At 38.9% G+C, this 20,071-nt stretch overlaps 1 protein-coding gene across 3 annotated transcripts in view; it reads right to left on the bottom strand.

Moving 5' to 3' along the window:
* The window catches only part of bsg (basigin), a 32,240-nt gene extending 12,323 nt beyond the window's left edge, over positions 1-19,917 (bottom strand). For 2 of the 3 annotated variants that reach the window (XM_043721282.1, XM_043721283.1), the window contains exons 1-5: positions 19,670-19,915; positions 9,569-9,916; positions 7,655-7,832; positions 4,311-4,399; positions 3,059-3,195 (exon numbers count right to left, since the gene is read on the bottom strand). In XM_043721282.1, coding sequence (XP_043577217.1) covers positions 3,059-3,195; positions 4,311-4,399; positions 7,655-7,832; positions 9,569-9,916; positions 19,670-19,739 — 822 coding nt within the window. In that variant the 5' untranslated portion in view covers positions 19,740-19,915. Of the gene's footprint in view, positions 1-3,058; positions 3,196-4,310; positions 4,400-7,654; positions 7,833-9,568; positions 9,917-19,669 lie in introns of all 3 variants that reach the window. The other variant, XM_043721284.1, reaches the window with a different exon arrangement.
* Between the last annotated feature and the right edge of the window lie 154 nt (positions 19,918-20,071).

The raw sequence follows: 20,071 nt of genomic DNA on the forward strand, positions 1-20,071 counted from the left end.
AATCTGCACAGCTTTGGGTTGAGAGGAAACCAGAGCACCCAGCAGAAACCCAGCACAAACAGAGTCACCCAATGCTGGAACTGAACCAGGGTCCCTGGTACTGTGAGGCAACAGAGTTAACTGATGAGCCACCAATTCTTAGTCAATACCAGTTATCTATCTGGTTTCACTATTTGAGACATTTTTAACATTGATACGTTTTATTCATGAGGGGAATGTGGGCATCACTGCATGGGCCGCATTTCTTGCCTGTCCCTAGTTACCCTTGAGATGGTGGTGGTAAGCAGCTGCCTTGAACTGCTGCAGTCCCTGTGCTGTAGTGAGACCACCAATACTGAAGGGAAGGAATTCCAGACATTTAACCCAACAAAATTGAAGGAATGGGTGTATGCTTCGAAGTTAGGATGGAGAATGACTTGGGGGAGAACTTGCAAATGTATCTGCAATTCTTTTCCTTCTAGATGGCCATTGTTTTGCAGGTGCTGACTAAGAAAACTTGAATTTCTGCAATGCATTGTGTAGATAGTACACACTGCTCCAATTGAACATTGTTGGTGGATGTGGAGTCAAATCAAGCAGTCTGAATTCACCCATACGTGTTAAGCTTCAGGTGTTGTTGGAGCTGCACATATCCAGGCAAGTGAGGGGTAACTAGGGAGAGAATAAGGCCCCTCAAAGATCAGCAAGGCAGACTTTGTGTGGTGCCGCAGAAAATGGGGGAAGATACTAAATGAGTATTTTGCATCTGTATTTACTGTGGAAAAGGATATGGAAGATATAGACTGTAAGGAATTAGATGGTGACATCTTGCAGAATGCCCATATTACAGAGGAGGAAGTGCTGGATGTCTTGAAACGGGTAAAGGTGGATAAATCCTCAGCACCTGATCAGGTGTACCTGAGAACTCTGTGGGAAGCTAGAGAAGTAATTGCTGGGCCTCTTAGTGAGATATTTGTATCATCGATAGTCACAGATGAGGTGCCAGAAGACAGGAGGTTGGCTAATGTGATGCCACCGTTTAAGATGGGTGGCAAGGACAAGCCAGGGAACTGTAGACCAGTGAGCCTGACGTCAGTGGTGGGCAAGTTGTTGGAGCGAATCCTGAAGGACAGGATGTACATATATTTGGAAAGGTAAGGACTGATTAGGGATAGTCAACATGGCTTTGTGCATGGGAAATCATGTCTTACAAACTTAATTGAGTTTTTTGAGAAACTAAGATGAATAATGAGGGCAAAGCGGTAGATGTGACCTCTATGGACTTCAGTAAGGCATTTGACAAGGTTCCCCATGGGAGACTGATTAGCAAGGTTAGATCTCACTGAATACAGGGAGAGCTAGCCATTTGGATACAGAACTGGTTCAAAGGTAGAAGACAGAGGGTGGTGGTGGAGGGTTGTTTTTCAGACTGGAGACCTGTGACCAGTGGAGTGTCACAAGGATCGGTGCTGGGTCCTCTACTTTTTGTCATTTACATAAATGATTTGGATGCAAGCAAAAGCAGATACAGTTAGTAAGTTTGCAGATGACACCAAAATTGGAGGTGTGGTGGACAGTGAAGAGGGTTACCTCAGATTACAACAGGATCTTCAACAGATGGGCCAATGGGCTAAGAAGTGGCAGATGGAGTTTAATTCAAATAAATGCGAGGTGCTGCATTTTGGGAGAGCAAATCTTAGCAGGACTTAATGTTAAGGTCCTAGGAAGTGTTGCTGAACAAAGAGACCTTGGAGTGCAGGTTCATAGCTCCTTGAAAGTGGAGTCGCAGGTAGTTAGGATAGTGAAGGTGGTGTTTGGTATGCATTCTTTTATTGGTCAGAGTATCGAGTATAGGAGTTGGGAGGTCATGTTGCAGCTGTACCGGACATTGGTTAGGCCGCTGTTGGAATATTACGTGCAATTCTGGTGCAATGGGCTGGGTGCTGGCAGGTGGGACTAGATTGGTTTGCAACATTTGGTCGGCATGGACGGGTTGGACCAAAGGGTCTGTTTCCATGCCGAATATCTCTATGTATTCCATCACACTGACTTATGCTTTGTAGATGCTGACAAGCTTGGAGTCTGGTGTTCAGTTCCTTGTTGCAGTATTCCTACTTTCTGACCTGCTCTTGTAGCCACTGTATTTACATGGCTACTTCTGTCAAGTGTCTGGTCAAGTTAACACTCTACAGGTTGACAGTGGGGTATTCAGCGATGGAAACTCACAATGTCAAGAGGCAGTGGTTAGTTGTCCCTTAGTGGAGATGGTCATTGTCTAACATTAATGTGGTACGAATGTTACTTGCCACTTATCAGCCCAAGCTAGATACTGTCCAGGTTTTGCTGCATTTGGACGTAGATTGCTTCAGGATCTGAGTCATCGCAAATGGTGCTGAAATGTTTTCTAGTCATCAGTAAATTATCACAACTTCTGATCTAATGATGGAGAGAAGCATTCATGAAGCAGCTGAAGATGGTTGGACCTAGAATACTACTGATGAATTTTTGCAGAAATGTCCTGAAGCTGGGATGACTAACCTCCAACACCAGCCGTCTTATGTCAGATATGACGCCAAATCAAGTCCAAAATTACATAATGCTGTTCAATGTAACAACAGTACTCCAACAGCTCCCTCATTCCAGGCTTTGATGAACAATTCAGACTGATGTTCAGTAAAAGACTATTGGGTTTAAAATATATATTACATACATTTCCTTTAACTATATGCTTAAAATGATATTTTAAGTAGTTGTTAGCCACAGATGATCTCGATTATATTAGAAAAGCGCACAATGTGCTCATGAATCTAATTGTATAACTATGAGCAAAATTGTGAACTGTGATACAAAAGCTGAATCACTAGAACTCAAACACTTTTGCAATGGCTGCACTTCAATCATGCTTATCTCAATGGGAGGAACAGAAATATTTTAATAGTTGATTAAATATGTTGATGCTGCATTTCACAGCAAAATTAAAAATGCTAACGGTAAAGGAGTAGTACTGAATAGGTGTAATCAAAGTATTGAAATATCTTAAGACAGTCATGAACAGTTAGTTAATAATGTCCTTGTTTACCTCATCACCGTCATTAGTCTTTCGAGACCACAACCAGTTCTCGACTGGTGGATACCCGCTGCTTTTGCACGTGAGTACACCAACATCACCTTCGTTCCCATGTTCAGATTTCTTGTCACTGCTTACACCAGGTGCAGCTAGGTTAAAAAAAAACTTTTTACACATTTTCAAAACGAGCCCAATCAACACTCTCCATTTCTGCCAGAGTTTGCATCAACTGCCTTCACCCTCTACCCAGCAAAGCGCCGACCTCACCATATCATCATGGCACATCATGGACTAATATAGAACACATTTCAGCAGTTCAATACTGAAGTTTGCAGCTCAATGAAACCTTACATTTCAATGTGCTGCTGGACTGCTGTGTTCAAGGACAGGCACCCATCTCATACATCAGATCAGTGTGTATTTTAGAGCACTTAGCTTGATTTCTTAGTACTCATTTGAACATTCTCAGAATCTCTGCCTTGCCTTTTAGCACCAGAAAGCCAAGTAGCCAGTCATGTTTGCCAGTTCTGATCTAGAGGGTGGAAATGTTGGTGTACAGCACTGTATCACACTTACAACATATGCAACTCACTGCATATGGTTCAACCAAATGGTCATGTCCAAAGTCTAAAGATTAGTCTTTAGTCCAGTCAAGGGGCACTATGATCAGTGAGGGAGCTGGTCCACTCGGTCAAGAAAGGTAATAAAAGGCATTCAAAGTGAGTGAGTTGGCCACTCAGAAGACGTGAGTTCAGGGGAAAGAGTGGACAAGAACTATTGTGGGAAGATAGGCCATGAACCATGGGAGTCAGATGCAATGGCAGTGTTAGAATGAGTATGAGATAACAGAAATAGTGGGACTTACAGTTGTGGAGCACAGGCCATTAACCTTAAGAATTTCTGCAGAGTCCTCTGGAGCAAGGCCAATGCTGGATGGTTATTTTAGACCAGGCTAGCAGCATTTGAAACGGTGTATAGCCAGAGTGGTAGAGCACAAGATTATGCCACAGCAGAGTCATACAGATGGGGTGTGTAGGTGAGCAGCAGGGAACCGTGTAAGTAGCCAAGGGTCATGGAGGGAAACCTTGCTACAAACTTCCCAAAAGTGACGTAGCCAGAATATGGGAAAATTCATCTGATTTTTTCAACAATTCTTTTGTAATTACATGCACATCTATCACAGAAACTGGACAGGACTCCAATCTATACTTTTATTCAGCTTGTTCACACTATCATCAAGGAATATGCATGTAAAATTCTTTACCTTTCACATAGATGCTACGGTTGACAACAGGTGTAGTGAAATAATGGCAGCTGTATTCTCCTGAATGTTTTGCATCAACACCAGTCAGTCTAAAGAAAAAAAGTGAATGCAGTCAAAAGAAAAATATTCCAATTAAACACACAAGATTCTGTTATGAACAATAACGGATTTTCTGGGTGAAATATTTATTCAATTAAAGAAACCAAAATTTACCATGTAAGCATTTTCTAAAATAAAAATCGTAAACTGACTCTTAATCCTGAAGGAGGCTGATGAACTTTAAAATGTGGCTGCATGCTAGACATAACTAATGAAGCCTATATGACATGTGACTACTTCCTAAAGGCCATGTACACCAGAAACAGAAAATTAAATGCTTATTTTGATTCCAATTTTGTTACATGCTCCAAGACATTGTCAAAGGAACCACATATAATGCACTTATAATTTAAACCGCTGAGAAAAAATAATTTTAATCAACTTTTAACTCAACATTTCACAGTTATATATTCAGTTTCTTATGGATCCTGTGTGTAAATGGTACAAAACTTTTTAATCCATTTGACCCACTGACTTCTGCTGTTTTATTTATTAAACACATTTGGCATCTCAAGAGCTGAAAGTTTGGTATCCCAAAACTGTTGCAATGGAGATTGGACAGTTATAACAACCATTCTCCTGCACGTAGTCACCCTTCCTATCCCATACTCTCAGTTTTCACTGACGGCTCTGAATGGTTGACAGGCGTTCAAAAAAGAACTTATTTTCTCAACAGACTTCCTCGATCCAACCTGGTCTGGAGCCACAGTATTTAGATCTACGTTAGTTTCAGGTCAATGGTAAATCCTGAGACTGTTAATTGTAGGGACTTTAGCAATGGTAATGCCATTGGTTATATTCCTCTTTTATAAGAAATGATCAGTACATTGCAGTTGTGTGGCACAAGTTACTTATCAGTCAGAGTGTAAGCGTTGTACCAGGTTTCACTGTATATGGGCACAAAATGCTTTAGTATTGAAAGAGTCGTGAACAGTGCTGAACACTTTTACAGCAGACATCCCCACTATATCAATTTGACGAAGGAAAGTCATTGATTAATCTGCTGAAAAGGGTTGCGCACATACTGTACCAAAGAACAGTTCCAGTGTGTCCCTGATGCAGAGATGATCCAACAATCACACCACCTCACTTGGTGTCAGGTATGACTCCAACCAGAAGAAATCTGTCCAGACGTTCAGTTAGTCCAGTTTTGCTAGGGATCTTTAATGTCACACTTGGGTCAAAAACTGCCTTAGTGTCAAAGGGAGTCACTTTCACCTCAGCTCTGGAATTTCGTTCTGCTGTCCATGTTTGGACTAAGGCTGTAATGAGGTCAGGATTCAAGTTGACATGGCAAAAGCCAAATTGTTACTCTGTTCAAGTGCTAATTGATAACACTGATGGATGGGGTCATCGATACTTTGCTAATGATTGGACAGAGACTGTTAAGGCAACAATTGGCCAGGTTGGGTTTGTTCTGCTTCTTGTGTAAAGGATGCACATGGCCAATTTTTCACATTGCCAGACAAATGCACAAAGATGGATGGAAATACTGCAATTTTCAGTACAAATGTGCTGACCCCTTCCCATCATTGAGGCTGGACACGTTGTGGAATTGTCCACACAGCATGTGGTATTCAATCTGACCTCTTGCAATTGCTGAGCCCCATCTGTTGCATACTGCTTCTGATGCTGGGCATGCCAGTATTTTTGTGATGTAACTTCAGAGCCACACCTCATTTTCAATATGCCTGACCGGCGCTGCACTCCTTACTGAAAGAGGTAGAGCTGGCTGCCTGGATTGATGGTAATGTTAGAGTGGAGGATATGCTGGACCATGAAATTACAGATTATGATTGAATACAATTCAGCTGATTGCCCATAGCACTTCACGATGCCAGTTGAGTCACCAGACCTGTTTGAAATCTGAACCATTTATCACAGTTGTAGCACCACACAAAATGGAGTATATCCTTAATGAAAAGGACAGTACTTCATCTCCACATAGGTGGTCTGTACCATCATGAGCATGCAACAGACAGATTGGTGAGAACTAGGTCAACTGGACTTTTCCATCATTGGTTACCTCACCACTTGTTGCAAACTCAGTCTCGTAGCTATTTTGGCAAAAGTTGTGATAACGAACCATTCTTGGTAATGATCATTTAAGCTTCCTACCTAAACGTATATACTGTACTTTTGCCACCCTTAGTGCTTCCTCCAAGTGATTTTCAACATGGTGGAATCGTGCTTTATCAGCTGAGGGAATGGGGCAGTAGGTGATAATCTAGAGGTTTCAGTATCCATGTTTGATGGAAAGCATACACAGGGTTCAGACTTACTGGTGACATTTCCCAAGGACAAGACATAAACATAATTAATATAGATATCACCATCCATGTGTATCTGTTTGCATACTTTGTATTATGTCATCTTGTCACTAAAAGCAAACTTAGAAGTGGCCTGCTCTGCATCCCACCCTACAATGTACTCAGGCATGAAGTAACCAACTGAACCCAAGCCTTCATGTACAAAAACAGGAAATTAGACACAGCAGAAATGGGTGACAGGATTATAGAATATATTTCTTAACTAGATAAGAGACGGTAAAGAGAAAATAAAGGTGCATGCAGGAAAAATTAAAATAGACAGTCTAAGGCAAAAAGCAAATGGCTGAGGTGGGAGAAAAATATGTAATCATTCACAAATCTGATGAACTAGTGCCACCAACAGCATAAAATCCAAGTGCAAACTAGCTTTTATGCAAAGGCATAGATAAATATTAATCAAAAATTGGAGCAACTGCAAAACATTGTAGCAACAGATACCTTCAACAAATTGCCAAATAAAGCAAGAATCACTGCAACAATTTTCCAAAAATCTGAATATTCATAAATAGTATGTAAATATCTTGGATGAGTGGCACAAAAGGTTTGAAAGAGAAAAAAATTCAGGAAACTTTTTAATGCAAAGTTTAAATACTCAAATTCCTACAATTCAAACTTGAATGAAAGACGTTGTGACAGTAAATATAGGAGCAATTTGTACTGAAAGGTCCAATACCTATGCCAAATACTAATATGAAACAGGACTTTGCTCATGGACAAAAATCCCTCCTGGGGTGGAGGCAGAGAGAAAGGAGGAGAGGATAGTTTAAGAAAAACAGTAACAACAAAGCATTACAACAATGGGGTAATGGAAGAAAAACATCCTAATTGGTAATTCTGACAAGTTATTGACGTGTTTTTTCTCTTAAAAATAGAATTATTCAGGAGCTAGCTGACAGTAAAAACACTGATACGTACGTGTATTCCATAATTGTTGAATTCCCACTGTTACTGGTGTCTGAGATATTCATGCCATCCTTTTTCCACACATGCCCCTCAATAACAGAGGGTGGATTTGTCAGGTTGCAGCGAAGTATTGTTTCTGATAAAGATTCCCCCAACTCCAAGAAAGGAGGATCCACAAGAATTATTGGGTCTGGTTGTAAGAAAGAATGAGGAGTTGTTCAGCTTGAGACTAAGATTGCCACAAAACGTAATCAAGCTTTCATACTTCATTCAACATTCATTTTGTTTTAATAAATACACGCATGATCCACACAAAGCACTAACAACAATAAGCCTCAAATAATTCAATTAACAATTTTACTATTTAAAAGCATGAACTATAAACATGCAGAAACCATTTTCAATTCAATATATGGCTTTCAACTCAAACAATAGTCAAGTGAAAGCTTGCACTGTGAACTGAAATATTATTGGACAGTTTTTAGTAGTATTACAAAAAGTATAATTGCTTTGTTGAGACATTTGCACAAATTGGTTTCAAAGGAGGAAAGTAAACTACTAAAGCTCTTTACAGCAGCAAAATGCAAACCCTCTACAAACCCTCCCAAAGAACGGTCAAAAATACTTTTTCCACTGACCACAAAAGTACATGACCTGCCCAGAATGTTGATAATCAACTAAGTTGATGAGTCAAATCACATGTAAATAAATCTTGATGATCTGGTTTCTAGAAAAATGAGGTGCAGGTTCAAGTCCCACCCTCTCCAGATGTGTGAAATTACATCTGAATAGATTGATTAGGAAAATACCTCCATCATAGTAACCAAACTACTGTTTTGTTGTCACAAACGTCAGCCTACACAAAACAGATAGGATTCTTGAGCTATCTGCTAGTTTGATCTCTGCACAAAAAGATACAAAGTTGAATAAAAGTGTTGAAACAGAGACCATTCTGTAAAATCTAAAAAGAAAGTCACGTACCCTCAACACTATATAAACCCATTGGTAATATGCCAGCATCATCATCTTAGAGAGACTGGTTGCTGTTCGTAAATAAGGGTACACAATAACCAGTTCATTCATTGGTACAAAAGAAAATGTTACAACCAAGAAGTCTGATCAGGGACTGAGGTTCCTGTTTATTCTCATTTTCCCACACTTAATAGGTTTGCACTGTATTATTTTAGCTACTGTAACAAACTAGCAAAATGCAAGGGCACTACAGCACAGGACATGGCAAGGAGAAGATTAAGGAGAATTCTATGCACTCAAAGTCAGAGTATGGATGGAGAGAACATGGCAACCAGTACAGATATCAAAATGACAATCACAATGTAGCCATTAAGACACCACTGAATAATCTATGCATTCCTAAAGTTTTCAGGTGCCATCTTCTACCTTTGAAGGTAAAAGTGCTAAGTTCAGTAACAAAGTGTGAGATTGCAACATTACAAAATATTTTTTTTTAAAAGATAAATGGTAAGCAAAACCTTTCTTATTCCAAAATTTGGTCCATAATGCTTTGGAGGGGTAAACAAGTTTAAAATGTTTGTTTTTTCTTTTAAGCAATAAAAATGTGCAGTTTCCAATAGCTCTCTAAATATTGTGCCTGATCAGTTTCATTAGACAGCTAGAAATCCATTGATTCAAGAGTTCTTCTTGTGGGAGTCAAAATAAATTAAACCTTTTCTTTTCAATATTCAAATGCTGTGAAACAATCTCACAACCTTGCACCAAGTCACTGGATAAAAACAGGCAACTGCTAAGGTGGAGAAGGGTTGGTAAGGCTTTGATCACAGGACAGCGGTGCATGTGCCAGGAGCTTTTCTTGAAAGGATGGCAAAAGGGACACCAATATGCATACCAGGCTCTTGGGACAAAGCTACTGGTACACATGTCTGCCTCAACTTGGCAATCACCACTCACGTTCAATGACTATTAATGTCGCCTGGGACCGTATCCACTTGACTTTTGGACTCTTTTGTAAATCATTACGGTAGGGATCATTACTGGCTCTGCATTCATATATGCCAGTGTCCTCGATACTTAGATTCATTATCTTGATAGAGCTCTTGGCATCAATGTTATAGCTGGAGTTGACTTTGACTCGCCGTTGCCATGCACCATCGTAGAGCTGTGACATTACCTCTGAATCATTGCCCTCTGTGGCCCACCACTGAATTTCAGGTGTGGGCTTCCCAATTACCTCACAGTTCAATTCTACATCCTCTTCCATTAGCTTTACTTCAGACAGAGGTGACTTTGTAAAGCCAGCTGCAATAAAAAGGCCATTTGCAATAAAAGAAAAAGTTGAATACATTTAAGCTGCATACATTTATGTTAATGAACATACACAATAATATTAAAGGAATATACTAAAAATGTTCTCACAAAGCATTACTCCACTTCTCCAAACAAGCACACAGGTGCTTTTGGCACATTGATAGTGCCCAAGGTTCAAGTCCCACCTATTTCAGAGATGTGTGATAAACTTATATATTGATTGATTAAAAATGAGTTTGCTTCTAAATTTCATAATTAAAACACACCATCAGCTAGTAACGTTATGCCACTGCAACTCGTGTCAAGATATGTTAGCCATCAGCATCGGCCACATTCAGTGTGCACTACTCACTTGTTTATGCAATGTATTTAAAGGCAGGATTTTGAAACATTTCAACACACACACACTTATCTGACAGTCAATTAATTGATTCAAATCTTGGAAGGGAAAGATCAGTAATAAAGCTGCCTGTCATGGAATTTCAGTGCACATCCAACAAAAATTTCACAGATAATTGCACAACTTAAAAATACCGAAAGTTGTTGAAACAATGAATAACCACTTCAACACTGCACAAGTTAAAAGAGTTAACTATATTTTAGTTAATTTAGGTTAAACATAGAACTAAAATAATCTGCTTGGTGATATTCTTTCTCAAGATTATTAACTTTAAGAGCGGGGGTAAAGCAGGTAGTCAAGTAAAAGGAGCAGTAAAGTCTAAAAAGCACATTAATACACCAAACATGAAATTCACCAAACATGATGACAGCACAAAATATATTGTGTAACATAAGAAATGTTAACTCTGCATAAAATTACTTTTCAGTCCTTAAATTTTCTTAGTTTTGTTTGCCTTTAACAAGCGAGAGGAAAGAAATTATATTTATGTAGCACCTTCATGTCCTTGGAATATCCCAAACTTCTTTGCAGCTGAAGTTTAGTTACTGAAATTTGTGAAATATGAATGAGCTTTTGTAAAATCTACGTTTTAACACAACTGCATATATAGATTTAGGAAGTGGCTCATTTATTGATGAATTATTGTTTCAGGAGATTACAGAACTGGAGATTGATTTTCTTACCCTATGTGCAAACATTTAAAGGGAACTCAACTCCAGTTCAGTAACTTTTTAGAATGCCTCATGAAATGTAATGCCATTTGTCACAAGGACATTAAGGGCTAGAGAGTTTCTATGTCACAAAATCAAGAGTGCAGAGATGTGATCAGAGAAGAAATGCGTTGGAAAAACACAAAAGAAAACATAGGCAGTGATCTACTGATACAGTGAGCAAGTAATTTAGTGAGTGAACAAGTCCTAAGTAACAGACTGGTGGAACTATCTATAAGCAGTTGGAGAAATGAATTGTACTAGAGTATACATAGTGGTTGATACAATGTGGACAAGTTACTGGAGCCAAAGATGAAGGAGAACAAAATATTGTCACAGGAGCAAAAGGTTAAAAAAAAACGTTTCAGACTATTTGGTGAAAAATAAACTAAATGTCCCTACAAATATCTATCCTGGTAAGGGTGCAGAGAGAAAAAAAAACTTTTCAAGAGCATTCAGGACTGGGGGAACCAATCCTCCTCAAATGTGCAACCTCTCCACTTTATCAATGAATATCAGTCTGTAAGCGGGAAGGCAGAAAAAGGTACAGACTCGATGGCCAAAGGGTCTCTTCTGTACTGTACGATTATATGATCCTAAAAGGCATGGTAAACTAGTGAACCTAGATCGTACAAGTGAAACAAAATGAATGCAAGAAAAGGCCAAATATTTTGACCTTAAACGTGACAGAAAGATGGCCTGTGTTGCACTCAGGATGGCACCAAATATTTAAATATTTATACTTCTATCTAAAGACAGTTGACTTTGATGTGTTGGAATACTCTTTAATATTAATCAGTGGCTTGCTGGAGAAAAAATCTCTAATATTAGTAATAAATACACTCTTAACTCTTAAGCCTCAACTGTCTCTGTTCACAAATTAGAAAGGCTTGTTGGCCAACCAGCTATTGTTTTGTTCAGAGTCACCTTGGGCCCTTTACATGAACAAACCTCAAGGGCATCCAATGAAGCCAAATCGTAACTGCCATTAACTCCAGAGAAGACAACATTTAAACGTTTTGACAAAACCAAAATATTGAACTATTTGGGGCAGTATCAATATTCTAAATAATAAATGACATGCTGCCTAGAATCTCTGAATCAGTATAATAACAAAACAATATCCATAAAGTGCAGATTTTTATTCCAATCTTTACACATAGCCATTGCACAAAACAGAAATGAGAAACAATGAAATCTGTGTTATGGATATGGCATGAGCCATATCTTCATTTATTGTTAGTAAAGAACAGATCTTAGTGTTATGTAATTCAGCAGTTATTCAGAACAAACAGTCATCACGTACAAGTTAGGAGTAGGCCATTCGACCCTGCTCGACCACTAGATCATGACTGATCTGAGGAATCCACATTCCAGCCTACCTTTGAAAATTTATCATTTGAGCTCACCAATAACGTGCCTTAAACAATTCTGCTTCTACAGCCTTTTCAGTGAGCGCTCCGAAGGCATGACCTTCAGAATTCTACTCAACCCTGACTTCAATGAGCAACTCTTCATATTTTAACAGCAACTCCTTTTTCTACAGATACCCATAAGCAAACTAGTTCATCTCCTGTATTAGTCTAGCGAACCTTTTCTAACTGTTGCCAACACATTTATATCCTTTGGTAAATAATGAGACCAATAAAGTACACAATACTCCAGATATACCTTCACAATAATTAATAAAATTCTATTAGTTTTCCTAATGCTCCTGTATTCTAACATTTTGCATTTTATGTACAAGGACATTCTCATAGTTCTGCATCTCAAGAATGCTGCAATCTTTCACTATTTGAATAAAAAGCATTTTATTCTTCATGTAAAATCGAAACTCACTTTAGAAACATTTTTCTTTCGATTGAGAATTGTACTTTCAGCTTTAAGGCTGCATATGTGTGTAAGAGCCCAAATGCCATGATTCTTTAAGCATTATTAGGTAAAAGTGTTAGAGATGTGAAATAGTGATAGGCCAATGAAGTTAAAGTACAGCCACTGAACTGAATGCAAAATAGGCTCAAGGGGCTGAATGACCCACTTGTTCTGGTGGAAATTTTATTTCAAAGATACAGAATTTGCCATATATAAAATATAAAAATGGAAAAATGCAGATTCCAGAAACTTGAGCATATTATTTGGTGTTTTTAGGAAAAAGTGCTAGCAAGGTTTTGCCAAGCACAGGGTATATGGCTTTCCGACATTTAATTGAAGATAACATGGTATTATGAAAGTATAGCATTCAGCAAAAGAGGCCTTTTAAAAAAACTACCATGCAACATTTCAGACAAAATGGCAGTGGTAAGGTTTTATTTCTATTCCAGGCTACCTATATAAAAATGCTTTCTACACATACTTATGACCTTAAACAGCAGTAATAAATTCCACTGTAATACAAAGAATTTCTTTTTGAAAAAGGAATCAGCTCCAATTGAAAAGTTTAAAATGAGACAAAAAAGCAAAAAGATTAGGTTCTGAAGAAGTCATAATGGACTTGAAATGTTAACTCTCACTCTCCAAAGATGCTGCTGAGGTTCTCCAGCACTTTGTTTTTATTTCAGATTTCCAATATCGTGTAATTTGATTTGACTCAGATTAGGTAGCTCCTGTAGTAACAAATCCTAAAAGACATTTAGAAAATTAGTGCCATCAGGAGCAGGATTAAAGAGACTCCTAACAAGATGAGGAGAAAGCAGATTAAGTGAGTGACTAACATACTTAGAAATCTGAAATACTGATTTCTCACCACAAGGTGGTAGCAAGAATAATTTTTTCCATCCAAATAGCTGTTTCAGTTCCTTTGAATGATGGCTTATAAATACGTTTTCTGAACTCTGCTTTCACACTTCACTCCAACTGGTGTTTCAATTCTGCCTATTTTTCTCAATTCAGTAATATAGAAGACATGGGTGTGGACATTTTGCCAGCTACTCTCACCATTATTCTCTGGTAAACGGTGATAATCAATGCTTAATAAATAATTGGACACTTATAATTTTCCTTTTATTGGTATTATTTTAGTACCATCATTTACTTCCACACATAGCAGCACAGAACTGAATTTCTACCATAAGATTTCTCAAACGTGGGATTTTAAAAATGTTTTAACATTCCAAAGCATAGATTTATTCAAAGTGCAAGTTAATATCAATTCGAATGGACACTTAGCACTGCTAAGTAATCTGCTAATATTTACACTCCAATACAGGGAACCAAAGGCAGTGTATACAAGTGCCAAATTGAATACAGGTAGTTTTTCTGTAACATGATGGGTGCGTTCTTGTGCAACCCCACATTATAGAAAAACAGTTTTAGAAACAGTGCTTAAAGTGTTGGCAATGTAATCACGTTACAGCCAATGCACGTTTTAAAAGTTCACACTTTATAAACAGTGTCCCCAATTTGTCAATTATGTTAATGAAACGTGCATTATAACAGAACTACCCATACACTTTATGGAACTAAATCTAATGTCCAACTTGATGGACTATCCATGTTACCAAAAATAATGGGCGCCAACAACATTGAAGCTATCACAGGCCATCAGTGAATGTGTAGTACTTAGTGACCAATGAAACAGAGGAATGATCACCTACATGAAATTCTGACAGAAAGCTCCCACCTCCATAAGCAATGGTCTATTTGGTAAAGTGTACCAAAGAAAAATCACAAAGTTTTGCAAGTTGCAACAGAATTTGATATAATGGAGTTCATGATCATTAGAGTCAAATTGTAACATGTATAAAAGCAAAAATTAAGCTGCCGTGCAGACAAATTCCTAGTCATATAGCACGGAAACAGACGCATCGGTCCAACTCATCTACACCGACCAGACATCCCAATCTGACCTGGTCCCATTTGTTAGCATTTGACACAGATTCACTAAACTCCTCCTATTCATAGACACATCCAGGATTCTTTTAAACGTTGTAATTGCACCCACCTTCACTTCTTCCTCTCGCAGCTCATTCCATACACGCACCATCCTCTGCACGAAAATGTTACCCCTCAGGTCCCTTTTAAATCTTTTCCCTCTCACCTTAAACCTATGCCCTCTTGCTGTGGTTTCTCTCACCCTAGGAAAAAGATGTTAGCTATTTACCTTCTCCAACCCGTCATTTTTTTATAAACCTCTCCGTAAAGGTCAGCCCTCCGCCTCAAACGCTCCAGGTGAAATAACCTAACCCTCAACTCAAACCATCCAATCCTGGCAACATTCTTGTAAATCTTTTCTGCACCCGCTCGAAATTAACAACATTCTTACTATAGAAAGGCGACCAGAACTCTACAGTTTTCTAAAACTGGCCTCCATGTCCTGTATAGCTGCAACATGACATCCCAACTCCGACCAATGAAGGCAGACAAGCCAAATGCCTTTCTTCACCACCCTGTCTACCTTTGACTCCACTTTGAAGGAAATTTGCACCTGCAACCCTAGGTCTCTTTGTTCAGCAACACTCCCCAGGGCCCTACCATTAACTGTATAAAAACATTTATGGTCATTACGTAGAGCACATGACAAAATTACACAATACAATACAATTCTTTCACAACATTTAGCTTAAAATGTTAAGACATGTTATATGTCCCATGAGCCATTGACTCATGGTGCCAACTCCAATATATTTAAACATGAACTTAAATCTGGACTAAAAAAACAAAATTTATACGAAGGAATCAAAGCTCAGAAGGTTATTACTCCCCTTTTTTATCCCTGTGGTTCTACAAATTTCTCCAGTAAAATGTTACCCAACTGCCTTTTGAAAGTCCCTACTGAATCCGTTCTGTTATCCTTTCAGACAGTGTATGAACAGGATATTGTTTAAATGCATTTTCAGAGTGGGTTATACAGGAATGACATTCAGGGAAGCACATTTTAAAACACCTTATTTTACTTCATCTTTCCATAATTCAATGGTGCAAAATCTGCACCAAAGCTTCAGCACATCATCGTCAGGTGCAAGTAAAACAGGACTACAAGATGAAGCCACAACATAAAAGGATTTGGTTCAGAGGTCACTTGCTCTAAACCTTTCGATTTCCTCAACAAGCTGCTCCAAACATGGAGAAAAAGGATGAACCCTAAGGATGAGGAGAGAGTAACTACCCTTGCCATCAAGGCAGCATTTGAAATGAACATGGCCATTAAGAATCCCTATCAAAAATAAAAACGTGAATCAGTGGGAAACTATCCACTAGTTGGAAACTTACATTACAAAGAACAATGGCAATGCCTATTGAAGGCCAGTCAACACATCCACAAACCATCACTTCAAGAATCCCTCACGGTAGCAAATCCTAACCTTCCAGCTCAGCGAGCAAACCTACATCCAGAACCTGAACTCCCTCCATAATAATACTGTGGGTGTATGCAAGAATTCCAATAGTTCAAAAACTACAGTCACCTTTTCACAGGCAATTAGGGAAAAACCATAAACCACAAAACAATGAAAAACATTATGCAAGGAATATTTGAAGTTGCATGCTGGATTATGAATGTTTAATTCATTGAGTAAGCCACACACTATTATAAAGATAAAATGATGAATAAAATTAAATGCAAAACTTTTCTAAAATCAAGTTAAATGCACTGCGTACAAAAAATTCAAATTTTGTCCCTTCCCTACAACTCCAACTCAACCTACCCACTTTGAAGCTGCTGAACTGGTGAAGATCGATACCAAATAACACAAAAGAATGATCACCGAAGGCCCATAATTTCAGAACCAACTGTACCACTGATTCAGAAGCTATACTAAAAGAGATTCTAATCCACAATTTAACATAAGGCTGATATTTGTTGATACTGTTGCAGGCAATCACACTGAACATGAACCATCTAGTGGAAGTGAATGGAAGAAGTCACAGAAAGCTGCATCATGTCACAAAACACTGCATTTCATTTGTGATAATGCTAATAATGATCATTACATTAATTATTTGAGAAATAAATGGGTTCAGCAAACCCCATCAGATCATATTAATGGTAAACCAAGAATGGGGTCTGTTTGTACATAATATGCATTTTTCTCATTCACAAGCAAATGAAACAAAAATAAAGAGCTGGCATTCAGCCCCTCAAGTTTCCTCCACCAGTTAATAAGATCATGACTGAACGTACAGTGGCTTCAATTCCATCTTTCTTTCCACTCTCCCCACCACACCTCGCAATAGCTCAACTCCCTTAACTAAAAAATTGAATATGTACACATTTGGATATGTGTATGAATGGGAAAGTTTGGAGGGATATTGCCAGGAGCAGGCAGATGGGACTAATTTAATTTGGGATTATGTTCAGTATGGACTGATTGGATCAAAAGGTCTGTTTCTCTGTTGTATGAATCTATGACTCTATAAACCAATGACCCTCAGAAGCATCTCAGGTTTGAATTTGAAACCTCTAGAACTTGACTCCCCCACAAGGGGAACCATCTCAGCTTTCACCATGTCAATAAAATTGCCTCTCTTTCCAAATTCCCAACCTGCGTAACTTTTCTGCAATATAATGCAAACCTAAAACATGAAAATTTCACATTGCTGCAATTTTCTCTGGTAGCGTATCTCTCAGATGCTCATCCACAGCAGAAAGTCAGAATCAGTGGCATTTGATATTGCGACATACCCAGGTATACAGAAGTCCTACATATTACTACATCTTCAGCAAGCTTTCCAATATCCTACAACTCTGTGCAGTCTGTTCATATTTGGGTGCCACACAAGTATAGGTGAGGTAAAATGGCAAGTCAAGTAAACTTCAGATGTGTTTGAAGCTAAATGAGGCCCATAAAACCTGATAACACATCCAGCTTACTATCATAATATGCAAACGTTGGGCACTAGAAATAGAGGTTTCCCACTCAAATGTTTTGGATCCAAATTATTTGCCAACAAGGGTTCAAATCCCTATTATTTGGAACTTAATTTTTTTTAAATCCCATACAACTAGTCTGTAGGCTACTAATTAAAGACATTCCTTCAGCTGACATTTTCAAACAGTTAAATACTATTGCATATTTTAAGATTGCCATTGGTCAAATTTTTTTGGACATTAGCTTTTTAATTTTCAAATAAGTTTGCATTACTACAGCCTATCCGACAATACTTGACTGACCTCATCCAGTAAAAGAATGAAAACTGAACACATTTCTCTCTGATGCATTAGATTAATGTACATTATGTTTTCACAATGCCTCTTGCAATACAAACATTCGTAACCAAATTAGATTTAAGAATTTACTAATCCTTAGAACTAAGTTAAGTACAAATTAGAAAAAAAAAATCAGGGTAGGCCATTGCTTGAATGGAATGAAACAAAATCTTTGTTATTCAGATTCTGGTTTATCATGTGGACTTTCACACTACAGGATTACTAAGTAAAGCTGACTACACTGAAGCTATTACTGACCTAGTTTCAATTTATAACTCAGAATGGTCTAAGCTAAACTTTTGCTACACAGAACAATACTTATGCTAAATTAAGAGCGAATCATGACTGTGATGTTCATCACCATGGAAATGAAAATTGCACCACCTCAAAAACGTCAGCTGAACGTCCCTGAAGCAAATAAACCACACATTTCCTGCTCTTTACACTGCAAAATCTCAAACCAGGGAATCACCCAATTCCCTTTGGGGAACATTTATGATAAATCTTCCAGTCAAGCGATAACATACTCACTGTTTCTCAATTATTCAAACTTATATTTCAGCAATGATCAAAGTAGAGAACATCATGCCCGATGGGCATTACTGACTTTGTTCCAGACTATGATTTATCACGGAAACATCTGTAGGTTCAGATTTACGTACAAGTACTTACATTTCTGCCTATACTTTACACAGTTAACGTTAAATTCATCTTTTATAAAAACCAAACGCCAAGCTTTTATTGCTATAACCACAAAATAGATACCACATTGCTTGAGCTACATAAACGAAGATCTAGCTCGAAGGTATCAGAACCTGCTGGCAACTGAATGTCAAATGGTGTATGGGGACAGGAAAGGAAAGTGGATGCCAGAATCAAACCAGCCACGATTTTATCAAATGGTGGATGCAACGCGAGGGACTGAATTGCCTCCAATTTGCAATTCGGCCCTTCCACGATTTACAAGTAATTGAGAAGCAGCTACTGAAACTCCCGAGGCCGCGTGTCGATTTAATTCGGGTATTTTTTTTGTGTGTGTTGGGTTAATTAGGAAGAGAGGGGGAAGAGGGAAGGTACCATTTGACGACCTGATGAGTTATATAATGAGTTGGGAGCGTTGCGACAAAGGGGCCACCATTTCGACGAGGCGGGACGGCGTTTGGTGGCGCTCGGCCGCCGTCCTTGGAAACAGGTTCAGACCAGTTAATCCCAGCCATGACCGGAGCCGGTCGGTAAAATACCGTCCGACCGCCTTCACAGCGGCCACCCTGAGCCCCTCCGACCGTCTGTTAACGATTTTTTTAAAAAAATCCCTTCGCTCACTGAAAAGAGAGAGAGAGAGAAAGAAAAGGGGGCGGCCGATAAAAAGCCTCGTTTAATTTTCTTAAAACGTGCGGCTGAGGAGCAGATTCAGGTGAAAAATTACACTTTTTATTAAAATCTGAGACAGTACTGAGTTTAATTTGGAGATGGAATTCATTGTTATTTACCTGTGAAAGCACCGGCGCTGTAAACCAGCAGCATCACGATGCCCAAACTACTCGTCGTCCTCGTCCCCATTCTTCTCCTCGGTGACTCCCGCTTTTATTATTCTGCACTTTTTTTTACCCCCTTCTCTGTTTTAAACTGTGTTGCTCAGGGCCAGCCCCGCTCGGCTGTTTCCTCTCACCCGTCCCCGTGTCCTCTGGGCTCTGAGAGCCCGAATGTCACGACGACGTGAAGGCGGGGAAAGGGCGGGAGGGGGAGGGACAGGAGGAATGATGGGCAGAATGGTGGCGAATAGGAGAGGCGTGATGTCGGATGGGGAGGGACAGAAGAAAGGGTGGGCAGGATAGAGGACGGACAGGAGGAATGATGGGCAGAATGGTGGCGAACAGGAGAGGCGTGATGTA

This window comes from Chiloscyllium plagiosum, chromosome 31 (assembly GCF_004010195.1).
Source record: "Chiloscyllium plagiosum isolate BGI_BamShark_2017 chromosome 31, ASM401019v2, whole genome shotgun sequence".
Taxonomy (NCBI): Eukaryota; Metazoa; Chordata; class Chondrichthyes; order Orectolobiformes; family Hemiscylliidae; genus Chiloscyllium; species Chiloscyllium plagiosum.